This window comes from Petromyzon marinus, chromosome 61 (genome assembly GCF_048934315.1).
Source record: "Petromyzon marinus isolate PM22_M1 ecotype Great Lakes invasive population chromosome 61, UKy_Petmar_22M1.pri1.0, whole genome shotgun sequence".
NCBI classification, from domain to species: domain Eukaryota; kingdom Metazoa; phylum Chordata; class Hyperoartia; order Petromyzontiformes; family Petromyzontidae; genus Petromyzon; species Petromyzon marinus.
The window spans coordinates 5,660,980-5,683,101 of record NC_133727.1 but is presented as its reverse complement, the minus strand read 5'-3'; the positions used below and the strand labels follow the sequence as shown (position 1 = coordinate 5,683,101).

Genomic DNA, 22,122 nt, shown 5'->3' with positions numbered 1-22,122 from the left:
CCAGGGACGTCGTTTTGACACGAGTCGGCCGTCGTGCGGCGCCATCGCGAGCGCTGGCGCCGCCGCCGCTGTCCAAATTCGTCAAATCCCGAAAATATTCCGCAGCAAATGACTCGGTTTGGCATGACACCGTAGCGGCAACGTAGCACCCCTGTCTCAAAAAAACCGCCACACACGGGTGTCCGTGCAACGGCGTCTTTTGTTCGTGACGATAGCCTCGCGATATAAGAACGGTGTGAATACCAAATTATGATTATTATTATTTAAAATTGCCAGGACACAGTCGCCTTGCCTCCTCCGTCCGTCCCCCCCCCTCCATTATCCCTTTTCGCAACAGAAGCCGCCACGGTTTTAGCAATTTCCTCCCGACGTGATCGAGCAGTTGTGAGAATTAAACGTCTCGCTGGCGAGCGCGCCAACCGCCAGCCCAACCACAGTTATTGCTATTAAAATATTATTATTACGTCCCCCCCTGCAACAATGAGGTGCCTACGCCTGCAGGTAATGGCAGGAAATGAAGGACGCTTCTTGGGGGTGAGAGAGTCGACACAATGGAGGGGTGGTGGCGGGGGTGGACAGAACAGAGATTTTCATACTTGGGCAGAAAAATAATACAGGTTTACAAAGACAAAGATCCATTACCCACCCCCCCCCCACCACACCCCCCGCTGTGCCGTACAGCCTTAACAGGCTGCGGGGGCAAGCGCTGTTCACGCGCCCGCACACACGCACACACAGACAAGAGCGTCACTGGTCGCAGGCGCAGGTCCTTCGAGCAAGCTGTTGGTAGGGCTCACGTCGCCTCGCAAGGGCGGTGGTGTAGCCCCGGCTGTCTTTGTCCTTCCGCAAGTTCCGTTTTTTTTTTTTTTCCACGCTGCACCGATCGGAGGTCCTCCGGGAGGCGGGGTTCGGACACTGCGATTCCGCCAGGATGTTTTGTTGGCGAGATGTGAACTACCTCGCCTGGTGTGCAGGAGGTCGTGGGTTCCATCCCGACCCTGACGCCTGCTGTACATTTGGAGTCTGCGTGTCTCTCTCTCTCTCATCATCATCATCATCACGGTGGCGAGGAGATGTGAACTACCTCGCCTGGTGTGCAGGAGGTCGTGGGTTTGATCCCGACCCTGACGCCTGCTGTACATTTGGAGTCTGTGTGTCTCTCTCTCTCTCATCATCATCATCATCACGGTGGCGAGGAGATGTTAACTACCTCGCCTGGTGTGCAGGAGGTCGTGGGTTTGATCCCGACCCTGACGCCTGCTGTACATTTGGTGTCTGCGTGTCTCTCTCTCTCTCTCATCATCATCATCACGGTGTCGAGGAGATGTTAACTACCTCGCCTGGTGTGCAGGAGGTCGTGGGTTTGATCTCGACCCTGACGCCTGCTGTATATTTGGAGTCTGCATGTCTCTCTCATTATCATCATCATCACGGTGGCGAGGAGATGTGAACTACCTCGCCTGGTGTGCAGGAGGTCGTGGGTTCCATCCCGACCCTGACGCCTGCTGTACATTTGGAGTCTGCGTGTCTCTCTCTCTCATCATCATCATCACGGTGGCGAGGAGATGTGAACTACCTCGCCTGGTGTGCAGGAGGTCGTGGGTTTGATCTCGACGCTGACGCCTGCTGTACATTTGGAGTTTGCGTGTCTCTCTCTCTCCCCCGGTGGTCGCCTGGATTTTTCTCCGAGTCCTTCCGGTTATTCCCGTCCACGTTTAAAATCGACGTCACGCGTTCAGAGGATTTTGGCTGCTGTAAATTTCCACACTTCGTTGGGCTATCTTTGGGGCCTTACCCGGTGAAGTAAAAATAGTTCTGAGTCGTTGTTGTTGACATGGGAATTGAACCCCAGGGCCATTGGCCAAGTTTCTGTGAAACATTCACAAGTGTGGCGCTTTCCCTTTTCGTTTGCCATCAAAATCGCCGTGTGTGCATGTGTACGCACGTACACCAACGCACGTACCCCAACGCACGTACCCCAACGCACGTACACCAACGCACGTACACCCCAACGCACGTACACCAACGCACGTACACCAACGCACGTACACCAACACACGTACACCAACGCACGTACACCCAACGCACGTTCACCAACGCACGTACACCAATGCACGTACCCCAACGCACGTACACCAACACACGTACCCCAACGCACGTACACCAACACACGTACACCAACGCACGTACCCCAACGCACGTACCCCAACGCACGTACCCCAACGCACGTACACCAACGCACGTACACCAACGCACGTACACCAACGCACGTACACCAACGCACGTACACCAACGCACGGACCCAACGCACGTACACCAACGCACGTACACCAACGCACGTACACCCAACGCACGTACACCCAACGCACGTACACCCAACGCACGTACACCAACGCACGTACACCAACGCACGTACACCAAACGCACGTACACCAACGCACGTACACCAAACGCACGTACACCCAACGCACGTACACCCAACGCACGTACACCCCAACGCACCTACGCCAACGCACGTACACCCAACGCACGTACACCCAACGCGCGTACACCCAACGCGCGTACACCCAACGCGCGTACACCCAACGCGCGTACACCCAACGCGCGTACACCCAACGCGCGTACACCCAACGCGCGTACACCCAACGCACGTACACCCAACGCACGTACACCCAACGCACGTACACCCAACGCACGTACACCCAACGCACGTACACCCAACGCACGTACACCCAACGCACGTACACCCAACGCACGTACACCCAACGCACGTACACCAAACGCGCGTACACCCAACGCGCGTACAACCAACGCACGTACACCCAACGCACGTACACCCCAACGCACCTACGCCAACGCACGTACGCGTAAGCGCTCGCTCGTATGTAAACAATCGCGCGGCGAGCCCGTCCTCACGCACGCACGCGCGCGCGTGCCTGAGGACGCGCGTGCGCGGGCGCATGCTAACGAGGCGGCACCGAGGAACAGCGTGCGGCCGCGCACTTGTGAGTAATTGCACGTGCGGAGCCCGCGCCGTATTTATTCATTCAGCCGTTTATCTCTTCATTAATCTATTTATTTTCCAAGTGCCTGCAAACAAGAGGCGGCTGCCTCGGGGGGGTGGGGGGTGGGGTGGGGGGTGCTGGAGGGTGATGGTGATGGTGGTGGTGGTAGGCGGTTAGTAGTAGTGGGGGGGTGGAGGGGTTGGGGGTGTGAAGAATCTGCGCTTGTTCTGCAAGGTGACTTAAGACGGGCGAACGCGACGGCTCCCAGCTGCGGAAGCGCTCAGCCGTGTGCGGTCGCCCCGGCCGCTGTCGTGGTGTCTACGTCTCCACGTGCCACGACCGCGGTGCTTCGACCGGGCCCCCCCCTTATCCGGCCAAAGCGGTGCCATCGCAGGGCTTCTGGACTCGCGGGGGGGGCGGGGGGGGGCGGTGGGTGGAACGGAACGGGAGGGAAGGGTTCGCGAGTTGGAGTGCCTGTCGGATCGACACGGCAGCCTCCTTTTATTATCTTCCCCCTGCCCCCGCCCCCGCTCCCCCCGCGGGCTGCTTCTGCCGCGTCCGCCCGCCCGCCGGCAAGCTCAACTCGAGCGGTCGAGGGTGGCGGGGGAGCCGGGGGGGGAGCCGGGGGGGGAGCCGGGGGGGAGCCGGGGGGGGGAGCCGGGGGGGAGCCGGGGGGGGGAGCAGTGTTTGCGGCCATTGGTTTCGTAGATGCGCGCGAAGTCAGCTGTGGATACGCTCCGACCCTCCGCTCCTTCCCCCCTCACCGCCCCCCACCCCCCCACCGTTTGAATGTAAAATTCCCATCACGATCTCCGGCCACGCGTTGGGGTTGGGGTGGGTGGGGTAGGTGGGGTGGGGTGGGGTGGGGTGGGTGGGGGGTGTTCACTTTTCGTTCGAGTCTGCGGCGATTAGTTGACGGAAGGTCAAATAATTAACCCTCGCCCGTTCCGAGACGTTGCTGCAAGCCTGCAGGGCGGCGCGGTGGGTGTCCCGTTCACCGCCGAATCTCGGAGCGGTTGCGGGCGGCTCGGCGTTCATTCTCTTCAGAGAGGCGCGGTTAGCGGCAGCGCCGCGGTTGTCAAAGACGCCGTCGCTCGCCGCAGAGAACCGTAGCGACGCGATAGCCCTCCCCCGCACGGCCTTCTGGGAGCCCTCGGCTCTCCTCATCACGACGACGAAGACGACGAAGGCTACCCGTGACGATCGCGTGAGAGAGGCAGCCTTCGGTGGGAACTGAGTCGAAGCATTCCAGGGAGATGTTTACGTGTGTGTGCGTGCGTGTGTGTATATGTTATTTTAATGTTCCACACCGGCGACGAGGCGGTTAAACGGGCCTGTCGACAATCGTGAACTTTCGCTTGCGGTCGATGGTTGAGGGCCCCCTTCAGAACGGCGGCTGCCCCCCCAAACGAGATCCACGCCGCTCTCAACCTGGGGGTCGCCCGTGCAGAGTCTCCGTCGCGACGCGTCTCCCCGCGGACGTCGCCTCGACGCGACGCGCTGCTGCCGTTTCGACCGGAAGGCGGAACGAACGAGCGCGACGCACGCGACTCAACGTGCGGAGGCTTCTTTGGTCCCGCCGGAGGGGGAGAGGGGGGGTGGGGTGGGGTGGGGGGGGTGGGGGGGGGGTCTTTGACGGCACGAGGGCGACGGAGTGAGAACGCGTCGAGAATTTAAAAAAAAACACCCCCCCCACCCCAGGCAAGGGATTTGACGCGCGGCTGTTGGCGATCTTCCGAACGTCGCTGTCGCCGTTGAGCCAGAGACGGCCGCAAAGCGTCGACGAAGCGTCGACGAAGCGTCGACGAAGCGTCGACGAAGCGTCGACGAAGCGCTCGACGAAGCGTCGACGAAGCGCTCGACGAAGCGCTCGACGAAGCGTCGACGAAGCGTCGACGAAGCGCTCGACGAAGCGTCGACGAAGCGTCGACGAAGCGTCGACGAAGCGTCGACGAAGCTTCGACGAAGCGCTCGACGAAGCGTCGACGAAGCGTCGACGAAGCGCTCGACGAAGCGTCGACGAAGCGCTCGACGAAGCGCTCGACGAAGCGTCGACGAAGCGTCGACGAAGCGCTCGACGAAGCGTCGACGAAGCGTCGACGAAGCGTCGACGAAGCGTCGACGAAGCTTCGACGAAGCGCTCGACGAAGCGTCGACGAAGCGTCGACGAAGCGCTCGACGAAGCGTCGACGAAGCGCTCGACGAAGCGCTCGACGAAGCGTCGACGAAGCGTCGACGAAGCGCTCGACGAAGCGTCGACGAAGCGTCGACGAAGCGTCGACGAAGCGTCGACGAAGCTTCGACGAAGCGCTCGACGAAGCGTCGACGAAGCGCTCGACGAAGCGTCGACGCTTCGTCGACGAAGCGTCGACGAAGCGTCAACGAAGCGCTCGACGAAGCGTCGACGAAGCTTCAACGAAGCGCTCGACGAAGCGAAGCGTCGACAAAGCCACCGTGCGCTCGCTGTCCGACGAGCCCCACCGTCCGCTACCTCCTCGCTCCACCCCCCCCCCCTCCTCCCCGCCGCCGAATAAATAAGCGGTGCGTGTTGGTGAACCGCCCGCCGGCCGGCCGGCCGGCCCGCAGTGGCGCCGCGTCGTGGTTCACGCCGTGCAGCTAAACGGCACTCGGCGGGACGGCACTCACGTCATCAGCCAGCCCCCCTTGCCGGGGCACCGCGGTAGAACGGGGGGAGATTAATTGCGGCGGCGGCGGCGGCGGCGGCAGCCTCGGGGCCTCCCTCCCCACCTCCGCCGGTGCCTGCGATGCTCACCTGGGGTTTCGTACGTCGGCGTTGAGCCTATGGTGCAGTGTTGAGTCTATGGTGCAGTGTTGAGTCTATGGTGCAGTGTTGAGTCTGTGGTGCAGTGTTGAGTCTATGGTGCAGTGTTGAGCCTATGGTGCAGTGTTGAGCCTATGGTGCAGTGTTGAGTCTATGGTGCAGTGTTGAGTCTATGGTGCGGTGTTGAGTCTATGGTGCAGTGTTGAGTCTATGGGCAGTGTTGAGTCTGTGGGTAGTGTTGAGTCTATGGTGCAGTGTTGAGTCTATGGTGCAGTGTTGAGTCTATGGTGCAGTGTTGAGTCTATGGTGCAGTGTTGAGTCTATGGTGCAGTGTTGAGTCTATGGTGCGGTGTTGAGTCTATGGTGCAGTGTTGAGTGAGGGTGGGTGGCATCTGTGTGCACACTGCCCTACATGACATCTTCACAACTGTCTGGACCACAGGACGGGTTCCGCAGGATTGGAAGAATTCCCTGGCGGTCCCCCCTCTTCTAGAGGCTGGCATGCCTAAGATCTAGAGGGGGGACCGCACAGACTGTAACAACTACAGGGGCATCTGTCTTCTCAGTGTGCCGGGAAGGGTCCTGGCAAGGATTATTCAACATCGCCTTGCCAGGCACGCTGAGAAGAGGCTTGCGGAGCCCCAATGCGGTTTCAGACCAAGGCAGTCCTGCACAGATGCCATATTCCCTGTCCGTCTGCTATGGCAGAGGTGTAGTGATTCCAACAAGACCTACATCCATACTCTTTGGTTCTATTGGGTAAAGTCACGTAGGTAAAAAATAAAATAACAAAAATCACGACGTTTCGGCCACAACACAAGCGGCCTTCATCAGGTGAAGGGACGAGACTGTCTGGAGGACAGCGTTGGAGTGAAAAAAGCCACGCTCAGATCATGACCTTTAAGCTGTGTGAGAAGAAACAAAGCGCCTTGACAAAGGAATTAGCATAGAATTTAGCATTGAAATGGCTGAGTGATTAGCTTGTGACTGGTCACAGAAATGGCTATGTTAAAGTCAAAGCATACACATCCGCAAAGGCACCCCTTGACAAAGGGGTGTTGTGGCCGAAACGTCATGATTTTTGTTATTTTATTGTTTACCTATGTGACTTTACCCAATAGAACCAAAGAGTATGGATCCTTGCAGTCACGAAAGCTTTAAATCAAGACCTACATCTCTGCTTTATTGACCGGGTCAAGGCCTATGATATCATCAACAGGCCAAGACTGTGGGCAGTTATTTGTGCTTTTAGGAATCCCTGAGTGCTCACGATCATTAAGGGCCTTCATGATGGTGGGCAGGCACGGGTTAAGCCACGTGGCCAGGTGTCGGAGCCATTCCCTATTCACCTTGGGGTGCGACAGGGATGTCCTCTGGCTCCCGCATTATTTAACATCATCTTTGACCACGTAGTTCGAGAAGTTTTCTATGGCTGTACCGGAGGACTTTCCATCTGGTACAGATACAACGGGAGGCTGATCGATGCCCGGGTGCGGTCAAGGGATGGCTCCCTATTGCTCAACCACGTTATGTATGCCGATGATCTGGTGATTGCTGCTCACTCAGGTGAGGAGTTGGAGGCTCTGCTGCTGAACCTGGAGCTTGCCACCAAGAGGTGGGGCCTTACCATCAGCCCCACCAAAACTAAGCACTTGCCTGGGTATTTTGTGCCACCAAACACTCCACCCCCTCAGCTCTCCATTGGTGATGGAGCAGTTGTGGAGAGAGTGGAGGGTTTTCCATACCTGCACAGTGTGCTTATGACCAGCTCCAGTTTGACAGCAGAGGTCTCACTCCGAATCAGTTAGGCGGAATTATCTTTTCATCGGCTGCACAATGCTGTGTGGAAGCTACCCAGTCTGTCTCTCCGCACAAAGTTTTCGGGTTTTCCCCGACCACAGTCATGCCCTCCCTTTTCTATGCTTGTGAAGTGTGGACTCCTCTAATGGAACATCTGCGCCAGTTAGAAACATTCAGGCTGGCATGCCTACGACCCATCCTGGGTTTGTGTGAGGAGCTCGCAAATCCTTGAAACATCTGGACACATTCCCATCAGTAAGCTCCTCTGGCAGGCACGGCTGCGTAGCATGCCCAACCACCGCATGCCCAACCACCGCATGCGCAAAGCAGCTTCTGTTCGGCCGAATAGAGGGGGCTAAACGGGCACGCACATGGGCTGGAGAATAGATGGACTGGTGCGGTACGGGAGGGTGTGAAGTTAAGTGTGCTTGCCGATGACCGGTACCAGCGGTGTCAAGATCGGCCTCTGTGGAGGAGGCCGACCGTGAAGGACGCTGCTACTGGGCAGTTGGAGGCAGTCGCCCTCCAGCAACAACGGAGGGCGGAGGGGCGATGTTCATAATCACGAGCAGAGCGCCGGGCGGCTAAAATGCAGCAAGTTGGCACAGTAGGTGGCACAGCTGGTGCATCTACCAGTCGTCTCAGTCAGGCAACCCATGGTACTACCTGCGTGTTTCCGAGACCTCCTGTCAGCGGGCGTTGACATTTCACGTGGCCTCAAAGTGCTCCTGGCCTGGCACATGTGCCGTGGTGACGTCACCTAGTGGCAAATGTCGGGTATTGGTGAGTGTGTGTGTGAGTGCGTGTGTGCGTGTGCGCGCATGCCAGTGTGCGTGTAAGTTTGTGTCTGAGCGTGAGTGTGTGTGAGCGTTAAGGCCTTAACGTGCACTTAGCCTGGCACAAGCGCCGTTGTGACGTCACTGCCATTTGTTGCGTGTGTGTGTGTGCGCATGTGCCTTTGTATGTGTGATCGTGAGTGTAAGAGCATGAGTGTGCGTGAGTGTGTTTGTGTGTGAGCGTGTGTGTGCACGTTAGCGTGAGTGTGTGTGTGTGTGCCAGTGCGCGTGTGAGTTTGTGCGTGTGAGCGTCAGAGTGTGTGTGTGCGTGTCTATCAGCGTGTGTGCGTGCGTGAGTGCGTGAGTGTGTGCGCGCGTGTGTGTGTGTGAGTGTGTGTGTGAGTGTGTACGTGAGTGTGTGTGAGCGTGTCTATGAGCGTGTGTGCGCACGGGAGTATGTGCGTGCGAGTGTGTGCGTGTGTGTGCGCGAGTGTGTGTGTGTGAGCGTGTGTGTACGTGATTGTGTGTGTGTGCGCGTGTGAGTTTGTGTGTGAGCGTGAGAGTGTGTGTGTGTGTGCGTGTCTATCAGCGTGTGTGAGTGTGTGCGAGTGTGTATGTGCGCGTGTGAGTTTGTGTGTGTGAGCGTGAGAGTGCGTGTGAGCGTGAGTGTGTGTGTGCGTGTCTATCAGCGTGTGTGCGCGCGTGAGTGTGTGTGTGAGTGTGTGTGTGAGCGTGTGTGTGCACGTGAGTGTGTGTGTGTGTGCACGTGTGAGTTTGTGTGTGTGAGCGTGAGAGTGTGTGTGTGTGCGTGTCTATCAGCGTGTGTGCGTGTCTATCAGCGTGTGTGTGTGTGAGTGTGTGCGCGTGTGTGTGTGCGCATGTGAGTTTGTTTGTGTGAGCGTGTGCGTGTGTGTGTGTGTCTATCAGCGTGTGTGCGCACGTGAGTGTGTGAGTGCGTGCGTGTGTGTGTGAGTGTGTGTGCACATGAGTGTGTGTGTGCGCGTATGAGTGTGTGTGTGTGAGAGTGTGTGAGCGTGAGAGTGTGTGTGAGCGTGAGAGTGTGTGTGCGCGTGTGAGTTTGTGTGTGTGAACGTGAGAGTGTGTGTGTGAGTGTGTGCGTGAGTGTGTGCGTGACTATGGGCGTGTGTGCGCGCGTGTGTGTGAGTGTGTACGTGAGTGTGTGTGTGTGTGTGCGCGTGTGTGTGTGTGCGCGTGTGTGTGTGCGCGTGTGAGTTTGTGTGTGTGAGCGTGTGTGGGCGTGTGTGCATGTCTGTGAGCGTGTGTGCGCGCGTGTGTGTGTGTGTGAGTGTGTACGTGAGTGTGTGTGTGTGCGCGTGTGTGTGTGCGCGTGTGAGTTTGTGTGTGTGAGCGTGTGTGTGTGTGTGTGAGAGTGTGTGTGCACGTGTGAGTTTATGTGTGTGAGCGTGAGAGTGTGTTATTGAGCGTCAAAGTGTGTGTGTGAGTGTGTGCATGAGTGTGTGCGTGACTATGAGCGTGTGTGCGCGCGTGTGTGTGTGAGTGTGTACGTGAGTGTCTGTGTGTGAGTGTGTACGTGAGTGTCTGTGTGTGAGTGCACTCGTGTGTGCGTGTAAGCGAGTCTGTCTGCCTGCGTGAAGCACTACGCCGTTTTTCAGCCCGGCTGCATTTCCCAAAAAATCGCAGTTCCACATTTCACAATTCCGCTGAAGCCAACGGACACAGCGCTCATTTAATTTTGCCTCATGCTTACCTCTCTCAGAAAATTAATGTTGCCAACAATGAATCTCAGGATGCGGTCTGTTGGAAAAAAAAATAGTAAGAATACGAATGAAATTGTCTTGTTGACCTTAAGTATTCCAGAGTAACATCATAGGCAAAGGTACCAACTCATTAAATACCGGTACAGGTATTGATGCGCCTAATCCAGTTTTACGTGCAAATAATTCCTATGCGCAATTAAACCCTCTCGAAATTGGGTAATTTCTGCCTGTGGCGCTGGCAGTGTGGGAAAGTAGTTTTAGAGGCTCGGGTTGATTCATACTTATTTAGTTGTTGCAACATTATATCCCAGCTATTGGAAGGGAGGCGCTGGGGTACCACACCGTCCATATACTCTGGGGGTGTCACCTACCTCGCCTTAAATTTCGATGTAAAGCTTTCGTGACTGCAAGGATTCATCTTCTTTGGTTCTTTCGGTAAAGTCACCACCACGTAGAATGAGAATAAAATAATAAATTGATAAAATAAAATAACACAATAATATTCTCACGACGTTTCGGCCACAACACAAGAAGCGGCCTTCATCAGGTGAAGGGACGAGACTGTCTGGTAGGACCTGATGAAGGCCGCTTGTGTTGTGGCTGAAACGTCGTGAGAATATTATTGTGTTATTTTATTTTATCAATTTATTATTTTATTCTCATTCTACGTGACTTTACCGAAAGAACCAAAGAAGATGAATCATTGCAGTCACGAAAGCTTTAAATCGAAAAATAAAATAACACAATAATATTCTCACGACGTTTCGGCCACAACACAGCGCTGGAGGACAGCGCTGTCCTACCAGACAGTCTCGTCCCTTCACCTGATGAAGGCCGCTTGTGTTGTGGCCGAAACGTCGTGAGAATTTTATTGTGTTATTTTATTTTATCAATTTATTATTTTATTCTCATTCTTCGTGACTCTACCTCGCCTTGTCGGCAGGAGGTCGTGGGTTCGATCCTGATCCCGACCCAGACCGCTTGTTGCACATTTGGAGTTTGCGCGACTGTCTTTCTGTCTCCGTGTGGTCGCGTGCTTATTTCTCCGGATCCTCTGTTTTTTTCTTTCTCTCCCGCCTCCGCTATTTAGAGTCGACGTCGGGCCTTTCGGAGTTATCTGGCTGCCGTGAATGTCCACGCGATGACGATAAGCCGCTTCCTTTCGGGGCTATCGCTTGTGTGATGGCCAGGGCGCTTCTATAGAAGAGCTACATAGCTCAGTGGGGCCTTACCCTGGTGGGATGAATACAAAAAAAAGGGAGAATAGGATACTGAGATCCCCAGACAGCAGAGCCTCCAGGTGTCACGCTGTGGGAGGGCTCGGAGGTGACCCAAGAGGTCGTCACCAAATACCCTTGAAACTATTAGAAAAATAGTGATTTTATTTTATTTTACCGGGTAAGGCCCATCTTGAGCTACTATAAAGTTGCTCTTTTTGTCACAAGCGACCTGGCCACAGCAATTGACAGCTCAACGGAGCGGCTTATGATCACGTGGACATTTGTGGCAGCCGAATGCTCTAAAACTGTGGTTCTTCACCTGGGGGTGCATCACGCTACGCCCTACTGGTGAGAGATGCCCTTTCTGGGGGATGCGACACGTGTTCAGATTTTTTTAGAAGGCACATCATCGAAGCACAAATTAAGCACAGGCCACGTGAGTGCAACTACTTTTCGATTGAAAGCTTTCGTGACTGCAAGGATTCATCTTCTTTGGTTCTTTCGGTAAGGTCACGTAGAATGGGAATAAAGTAATAAAATAACACAATAAAATTCTCACGACGTTTCGGCCACAACGCAAGCGGCCGTCTTCAGGTGAAAGGTACAGACCTGTCGGGACGACAGAGCTTCAATACAGACCTGTCGTCCCGACAGGTCTGTATTGAAGCTCTCTGTTCATTGATTGATTGTATTGATTGATTGTATTGAAGCTCTCTGTTCATTGAAGCTCTGTCGTCCCGACAGGTCTGTACTTTTCACCTGAAGACGGCCGCTTGCGTTGTGGCCGAAACGTCGTGAGAATTTTATTGGGTTATTTTATTATTTTATTCTCAATCTACGTGGTGTCTTTACCGAAAGAACCAAAGAAGACACAACTACCTTGTTCCATCAAACCCACGTGTATTTATTGGCGTAAGAAATTGTTTAACGATTGACAACCAAAGGGGTGCAAGGCTGCAATAAAGGTTAAGGACCACGCTGCTCTAGACGCACGTGGAGGGAAAAACCGGAGCACCCGGAGAAAAATCCACGGGGCCACAGGAAGAGAGAGAGAGAGAGACACGCAAACTCCAAATATACAGCAGGGATCGGGATCGAGAACCCACGTGCTCCTGCATACCAGGCGAGGTAGTTAACATCTCCTAGCCACCGTGACGATTATAAGAGAGAGAGAGAGACACAAACTGCAAATATACAGCAGGCGTCAGGGTCGGGATGGAACCCACAGCTTCCTGCATACCAGGCGAGACTGTTAACATCTCCTAGCCACCGTGACGATTATAAGAGAGAGAGAGAGACACGCAAACTGCAAAGATGCAGCAGGCGTCAGGGTCGGGATGGAGCCCACGAACCTCCTGCACAGCTGATGGGATTGCACCCGTCTCACCTCTGTGGGTGATTGGCCCCAACAGTCCCCGAGTAAGCCATCCAAAGGCTGGAGCTCACTCGCACGTGGGAATGCAGTGGCAATTTGTTGTTGTTATTGCTGCTGTTATTGTATCATTGGGATTTTTTTTCTCTGTGTGTGTGTGTGCGTGGGTGCGTGCGTGCGTGCGGTCATTGTGGGGAGCGGCGGTGTGGCGGGTTAGCTGCGCTACGCATCCGGCCACCCGAGATCACGGGCCAACACCGGTGACGAATATCTGAACCGGTCCTGGGCCTCCTGTAGGTCGACTCGGCCTCGAATGAGTACCTGGTGCGGTGTGCAGTAAACATCGCCACGGGGGAGACAAAGGCGGCCGGGCGTGGCGCCGGCCGCCCCACACCCTCCGACACCTTCTGTATATTTGGAGTTTGCGTGTCTCTCTCCCCATGGCCGCTGAGATTTTTCCCTCCCGGTCCTCCGATTTTTTCCACGCGATAAGCCACCTCGTTGGGCTGCAATCTGCTGCAGCCTGGTCGCTTCTCACAAAGAGCTACATAGCTCGGTGGGGCTTCACCCGGTAAAATACCAAAAAAAATTAGTCTGTAGTTTCCATCCCTTGGGCCTTTCGGGGAAAAATAACTCCAATGGCAAAAAAGCTACGACGTTTCGATGGCAACGTCGTAGATTTGTTCGCTATTTTTGTTATTTTCTTTGAATCTATCTACGTGACTTTACCGAAAGCCCGTAAAGAATATCAGTTCCTTCTGTCACGAAAAGCATTGAAGTCAAGTCTCTAAGTTTAGTCAAGTCCCTGTACTGATTCTCTGTCGCTCTCGCAAATGAGGCTCCCCTTGGTCTCTTCGTGTCTCACCTGGTTAAGCAAAATAACCTCATGAACATGAACTCTTAACCTCTCGTCTAGGCAAGTGCTGCGTAGTTGTTTAGGATGTGGCCGACGCTCTTGTCTTGTCCGTTTATCCTCTTGGTTTGCTTCCGCTCCTCTCCCTGCTCATGACGGCCAAATAAACCGAGAGAGAAATGGGTCCCGTTGGAAGCAGCGTCGCTCACCGCGCGCGCGCACACAGAGCGATGGAGCCGTTGGGGATGGGGCAGAGGTTCTCCGTCGCGATTGACATCCCCCGGTCGACCGGTGTGCGTTCCACATTCCAGCGGTTGGAGACAAGCTTTGGCTTCAGGTTGACAGCTGTTAAATTCCACAAAGTGCGGTGTTTATCGTTACCTTCCCCAGAGGGATATGGCCAGCCGAGTCCAAAAGCCCCCGGCCGGGATTTGAAATTCACAGCGGTGACTTTTCTCGTCTTCGTCGTCACCTTGGGAAATATCTGCCGTTGGTTTTAGTTTATTTTGTTTAACCGGGTGGGAACTCGCTGGCGTAACCCATCCCCTGGCCATGCATCCACACGACGCTGGCCTCATCGTCCAGACACCGGCCTAATCCAGCAAACGTCACAGAGGGAACGTGCAAACCGTAGAGCTGGCATCGTCAAGAGTCGGGATCTAACCCACGACCCCCTGTATGCCAGGCGAGGTGGTTAACATCCCGTTGCTACCCGCGGGTGCCCCTACAGCCGAAGCGGCGTGGGACGGTGGTCACGTCCTTGTTGACGCCCTTGGGCAAGGCCTCCAGTCACCCTCGCCGCCCCCCTCAACCCCTCCCCCCCCCCCACTCACACCGTGTCTGGTCACGCGTGTGCAGCTGCAGGGTCCGCTGGTCCTGCAGGTGGTGAAGGTGCGGAACGTCGCCGCCCCCCGGGAGCAGGAGAGCTGCCAGGGAGCCCCCCGCATGCTGCGCCTGCAGCTCACGGACGGGCACATCACCTGCCCCGCCATCGAGTTCCGAGCGCTGTCGGCGATCGGGTACGCGGACGGACTCGCTCGCAGCACGCGCTCGCTCACACTCACACACTCGCTCGCACACTCACACACTCACTCACACCCTCGCTCGCACACTCACACACTCACTCGCTCACTCGCTCACACACTCACTCACTCACTCGCTCACTCACACACTCACTCGCTCACACACTCACACACTCACTCACACACTCGCTCACTCACACACTCACTCGCTCACACACTCACACACTCACTCGCTCACTCACACACTCACTCGCTCGCACACTCACACACTCACTCGCTCACTCGCTCACACACTCATACACTCACTCACTCACACACTCACTCGCTCACTCACACACTCACTCGCTCACTCACTCACTCGCTCGCTCACCCACTCTCTTACAACACATGCTCGCTCACTCACTCACTCGCTCACCCACTCGCTCACCCCACTCGCTCACCCCACTCACTCACCCACCCTCTCACAACACACGCTCACTCACACACTCACTCGCTCGCTCACTCACTCGCTCACCCACTCGCTCGCTCACACACTCACTCGCTCGCTCACCCACTCACTCGCCCACTCGCTCGCTCACACACTCACCCACTCACTCACACACTCACTCATTCACTCACTCACTCGCTCACCCCACTCACTCGCCCACTCGCTCACCCACTCTCTCACAACACACGCTCACTCACACACTCACTCGCTCGCTCACTCACTCGCTCACCCACTCGCTCGCTCACACACTCACTCGCTCGCTCACCCACTCACTCGCCCACTCGCTCGCTCACACACTCACCCACTCACTCACACACTCACTCATTCACTCACTCACTCGCTCACCCCACTCACTCGCCCACTCGCTCACCCACTCTCTCACAACACACGCTCACTCACACACTCACTCCCTCGCTCACCCACCCGCTCACCCCACTCACTCGCCCACTCGCTCGCCCACTCGCTCACCCACTCTCTCGCAGCACGCGCTCACTCACACACTCACTCACTCGCTCACCCACTCACACACTCACTCACTCGCTCACACACTCGCTCACACACTCACCCACTCACACACTCGCTCACCCACTCTCTCACAACACGCGCTCACTCACACACTCACACACTCGCTCACCCACTCGCTTCACCCCACTCACTCGCCCACTCACTCGCTCGCTCACCCACTCGCTCGCCCCACTCACTCGCCCACTCGCTCACCCATTCTCTCGCAGCACGCGCTCACTCACACACTCACTCACTCGCTCACCCACTCACACACTCAGTCACTCGCTCACCCACTCGCTCACTCACTCACTCACTCACACACTTGCTCACCCCACTCACTCGCTCACTCACTCGCTCACCCACTTGCTCACCCCACTCACTTGCCCACTCGCTCGCCCACTCGCTCACTCACTCACTCGGTCACCCCACTCACTCACCCACTCGCCCACTCACTCACCCACTTGCCCACTCGCTCACCCACTCGCTCACCTACTCTCTCACAACACACGCTCGCTCACTCACTCACTCACCCCGCTCTCACAACACACGCTCACTCACACACTCACTAACTAGCTCACACACTCACTCGCTCACTCACCCACTCGCTCACTCACCCACTCGCTCACTCACCCACTCACTTGCTCACCCACTCGCTCACCCCACTCACTCGCCCACACACTCACACACTCGCTCACCCCACTCACCCACTCGCTCACCCCACTCACTCACCCACTCGCTCACCCCACTCACCCACTCGCTCACTCCATTCGCTCACCCCACCCACTCGCTCACCCCAATCACTCACCCACTCGCTCACCCCACTCTCTCGCCCACTCGCTCACCCTCTCGCTCACCCACTCCCTCACCCCACTCACTCACTCACTCGCTCACCTACTCGCTCACTCCACTCACTCACCCCACTCACCCACTCGCTCACTCCACTCGCTCACCCCACTCACTCACCAACTCTCTCATTCCACTCACTCACCCCACCGACTCGCTCACCCCACTCACTCACCCCACCCACTCGCTCACCCCACTCACTCACCCACTCTCTCACTCCACTCACTCTCTCACCCCACTCACTCACCCACTTGCAATCACTTCACGCACTCACTCACAACACACGCTCACTCACCCCACTCGCTCACCCCACTCGCCCACCCCACTCACACTCCCACCCACTCGCTCGTAATCGCTCCACGTGCTCACTCACACACTCACTACTACTCACTCACCCACTCGCAAACACTCCACGCACTCACTCACAACACATGCTTGCTAACTCAATTACTCAAACACTCACTCACATACACACTCACCCACTGACTTAGTCACTCACCCACTCACTCACCCACTCACCCACTCGCCCACTCACTCAGGCACACACTCGCAACAACTCTACGCACTCACTTATAACAACACTGCTCGGCTCTGTAACTCACTCACTGATCTGTTAACTTAGTCACTCAATCACTCACACACTCACTAATTGGTGGTGACGTCACCATGGCACTTATACCAGGCTAGGTGCACCTTGAGGCCACGTGAAGTGTTGAAGGCCCACTGGCATAGGGTCACGGGACAGACCCAGGTGCCATGGGTTGACTGACTTGGGATCGATAGCAGACGATGATCACTTATAACACACGCTCACTCAGTAATTCACTCACTGATCCCATTCACTCACTCAATCACTCACCCACTCACTCAGCCACTAACTATCCCACCCGCTGACTCATTGACTCATGATCTCATTCACTCAGCCACTCATCCGCTGACTCACTCATTCACTCTCCCACTGACCTATTCATCCACTCACTCATTCTTCCGCTCACTCAACCATTCGCTCTCTCACTCATTCATTCACCGACACAATCACTCACCCGGCCGCCCACACGCCCACCCACACACCCACCCACCCACGCATCCACCCACCAAAGCAAGCTCATATGTGCACCATGATGCTCCATTGTGTCTGTAGATGTAGTCAATTTGCCCAGTGGTTAATGCGCTGCACCGAATGTCTTCACACGGAGTTAGTAATTTACTTCTCCCGGCTGCCTTGTCCACACACACACGTGCGTGCGCGCACACACAATGCAAAGGCAAAGATCCCCCCTCTCGTATAGCCTTGGCAGACTGTAGGGGCAAGTGCTGTTTGCGGGAACACATGAAGGCCGGCACGGCACACGAGGGGGTGGGTGGCCAGCTACCACGCCCGACCGCCTTTGTCTCCCTAGTGGCGATGTTTTACACGCCGCACCAGGTACTCATTTGAGGCCGAGTCGACCTAGAGGAGGCCCGGGACCGGTTCAGATAATCGTCACTGGTGTTGGCCGTGAGCGGTGATCGAACCCGGGTCGCCGGGTTCATAGCGCAGCGCAGCGCGCTAACCGCTACACTACCGCAGACACGCACGCGCACACGCACACACACACGCACACACACGCACACACGCACCTTCAGGTGTTCACCCCCGCCTCCGCGATTATCGTCTCCAAATCCATAGCCGCTCGTGCCGCGGCCGTCGTAAGCCAAACAATCTCCGCAAGTCCGCCGCGTGATTTACTCGCACCTATCAAAGGTGCGCTGTTAATCCTTCACGCGTTGATCTCTTGGCTCGATCCCTCCCCCCACCCCCACCCCCCCCCCGTCATTACCGGGGCCTCGGACCCCTTCAACTCCGCCGTGATGCCGGAGAGGCCGCGGGCCGCGCCGAGGATGCTCGATTCACGGCCTTGTCGCGTACGTTCGCGGCCGCACTTGGCGTGGCATTCCGCTCGTCCCGTCCTCGTGGTCAGATCGGGGGGGGGGGGTGGGGTTGGCGGGGGGGGGGGTGCGGAATCTGAGATATTAAAACTACGACATTTTGCAAATTTTTACCAGGTAAGTGAAGCTCATGGACTACGCATGCAACGGACTAAACCATATCTGCTGCTCAAACCGTGGCAGCAGCAGCAGTAGCAGCAGCAGTTGCTGATGATGATGGTGATGATGCAAATACTCGGGCACTCGATGATGAACAAACGGAAATAAAAAAAAATCTCTGATGTGCAACTGGAGTACATTTTTGTTCAATATTATTAGAATTTTTTAACAGGTGAAACCCACTGAGATACGTAGCTCTTAAGCGACCTGTTCACAAATGATAGCTCATTAAAGTGGCGTGGACATTTCTAAAAAAAATATATTAAAATATATATATTTTTTTGACCTGGTAAGGCGCACTGAGCTACGTAACTCTTCTCCAGAAGCCACTTATCCACAAATGATAGCTCATTAAAGTGGCGTGGACATTTATAAATGTTTTTTATTCCTTAGTTTTTTGACAAGGTAAGGCCCACTGAACTACGTAGCTCTTCTTCAGAAGCGACCTGTCCACAAATGATAGCTCATTAAAGTGGCATGGACATTTATATAAAATAAAAACATTTTTAAAAAGTTTTTTGACCAGGTAAGGCCCACTCAGCTATGTACCTCCTGCATACCAGGCGAGGTAGTTAACATCACCTAGCCACCGTGATGATGATGAGAGAGAAAGAGAGAGACACGCAGACTCCTAAATATACAGCAGCAGTCAGGGTCGTGATCGAACCCACGACCTCCTGCATACCAGGCGAGGTAGTTAACATCACCTAGCCACCGCGATGATGATGAGAGAGAGAGAGAGACACGCAGACTCCTAAATATACAGCAGCAGTCAGGATCGTGATCGAACCCACGACCTCCTGCACACCAGGCGAGGTAGTTAACATCACCTAGCCACCGTGATGATGATGAGAGAGAGAGAGAGAGACACGCAGACTCCTAAATATACAGCAGCAGTCAGGGTCGTGATCGAACCCACGACCTCCTGCATACCAGGCGGATAAATGTGAAGCAATCGCAAAGAAAAACCCCCCCTTGAGCCGTGCGGGGGCGACGGGAATTTTGTTTAGGCGGGCGGCCGCGGGGCACGTGAGATTCGTCTTAGCGCGGCGGCGATGCCGACACGGCGGTGCCTCCCCGTGGTGCCCTCGGTGCCCAGCAACGCCGCGTCGAGTCGCAGAGGTCGTGCCGACAGGCGCGCCGGTGGGGACGGCGGCGGGTCCGCGGAGCCGGGTGCTGATCCTGAGACGCTTGCCCAAGTGGCTTCGGGTTTGATTGACGGCCCAGGCGGCTAGCAATGCCCGCCGTGTTCGTCCGGCGGTGGCTGGCTGAGCCGCCAGCCCTCCCCTCACCCCCCCGGCTCCGCCGTGCTCCGCCGGCGACCGCGAGAGAGAGAGCGAGCGAGCGAGCGAGCGCGCGTGTTCGGCGCTCCCCACGCGTCCCCATCGGATTTCTGCCGAGGGACCGCCACGGCCTGCTCGTATTCGAGCCCCTCCCTAAGTCGCTCATGCATTTAGATGGGACGGAGGCGGGTGACTGCAAAGAACCTCCTTACCGCCTCCCTCGACCCTCACCCCTCACCCCTCACCCCCCCCCCACCCGCTCCACCGCATCCCAGCTCACGAGTTTAAATCCTCCGAGGTTGGATTCCCGAAGCCTATCGTATTTGTGTAAGATTGGGGGGAGTTGGGGTGGGGGGTGGGGAGGTCCTGAAGTAATGAATTTGAGCGTTCGCCGGAGTCGAGAGAGCGGGGTATTTTTTTTTTTTGGGGGGGGGGGGGAAATTGTCCAGCAGAAGCAAATCACAACGGTACATTTAACCGCACTACGTTCGGAGTACATTTAACCGCACTACGTTCAGAGTACATTTAACCGCACTACGTTCGGAGTACATTTAACCGCACTACGTTCAGAGTACATTTAACCGCACTACGTTCAGAGTACATTTAACCGCACTACGTTCAGAGTACATTTAACCACGCTACGTTCAGAGTACATTTAACCACGCTACGTTCAGAGTACATTTAACCACGCTACGTTCAGAGTACATTTAACCACGCTACGTTCGGAGTACATTTAACCGTGCTACGTTCGGAGTACATTTAACCACGGTATGTTCAGAGTACATTTAACCGCGCTACGTTCAGAGTACATTTAACCGCACTACGTTCAGAGTACATTTAACAGCGCCACGTTCAGAGTACATTTATCCGCGGTTAATATCCCAGGCCAGAAAAACTCCGCCCGTTTGAGCGTTCTCAGTGGCGGTCTGTTCAAAATTGGGTAGCTTTGAATTATTCCGCGGCTGTTAATGATAGACGGGGAGGTGAATGAACATTTCACTTTGACGATTTTGTACGTGGAAATGCACAACAAACAAATTACACTTTTTGTTCCTGCCCTGCCAATCTACAAATGTAACTTTCCAGGCAACTGCACGTGATGTGCGCAACACACACAGGCACTAGCACCAGCGCTTGCGACGTTGATAAAATGGCAGAGCAGGAAACTAAACTTTCAAACTATAAGCTGCTTGAATGTTTCCAAGTAAAGGCCCACTGAGCTAGCTGTGTAGCTCTTTTTCAGAAGCGACCTTTTCCGCACAATTATAGCTCATCGCAGTGGCTGATATCATCATCATCATCACGTGAACATTTATATACAGCCACGTGTCCTGAACGCGTGATGTTGATTCTAAATGCGGAGGGAAAACAACGGGAGGACCCGGGGAAAAATCAGTGCGACCGCGGGGAGAGAAAACATGGAAGCTTCAAGAACGCATGCATTGAAGGTTGGCTACGCTACGTTACGTAGCCAACCGTGCTGATCGGATGTGCGGGGGAAGGACAGCGAACTAAACACATAAGGCAGCTCTTAGAGAAATTAGTTTTCAATCTAGATGATGATTTAAAAGTGCACGGCTCCATTGGCTTTCTAATATCGGGAAGGAAGAGGCGTTCCAGACGGCCACGGAAGCGCATCTGAAAGCGCCGCGCGACGGTGCGGTGACCCCACCGTCTTTGTTCGAAGGCTCGAGCCAAAGGCCGCTGATGCTGCCGCTACTGCCGCGGGGGTATGACCGGAGTTTGTGTGATGGTTTATGCCCCTTGACGAGATCAGCGAGGGAGCATACCGGGCGAGGGAGTTAACATCTCGCCACCGCGGCGGGCCCTACTCCATAGTGGCTGGCTGCGTCAGAATATGAATGCGCTTGGGGCCGACTTGGTTCCTAGGGCTAACGTTTTGGCGATTTCAGAGGACTCGGCACTGCCAAGATCCTCGGTTCAAACGATGGGGCTTCACCGTGGCGCAGTGTTAACAACTTGCTGCCTCGCGGCTGGAAGGGGCCTGGGTTCGATTCCTGCCTCGGGCGTCTTTCCACGTGGAGTTTGGGGGTTCTCCTCCCAGTTCTGTAGAGAGCGAGCGAGTGTGAGTGAGTGGAGTTTGGATGTTTATCCCCCACTTCTGCATGGATTTCCTCCGTTTTTACCCCACCCCCCCCCCCCCCCGGAATTTTCTCCCCTAGCTGGTTAAACAACCGCACAATACAGCAGTGTTGTATTGGCCAAACAAGCATCTCAATGCTGAAAAATAAATGCCTGCAAATTACTCAATTGGCGACAATACCGCCAGCTGTCAATGGGGAAACTTGGCAGAGCCTTCCCGTAAAAATCGTCTTTAGGCTCGGAGA

General features: G+C 55.4%; 1 protein-coding gene across 1 annotated transcript in view; it reads left to right on the top strand.

Annotated features, from left to right (window-relative positions):
• The window catches only part of TDRD3 (tudor domain containing 3), a 319,274-nt gene that overhangs the window by 30,048 nt on the left and 267,104 nt on the right, over nt 1–22,122 (top strand). The window contains exon 5 of the mRNA XM_076053389.1: nt 14,406–14,566. Within this exon, the coding sequence (XP_075909504.1) occupies nt 14,406–14,566 (161 nt within the window). The remainder of the gene's footprint in view (nt 1–14,405; nt 14,567–22,122) is intronic.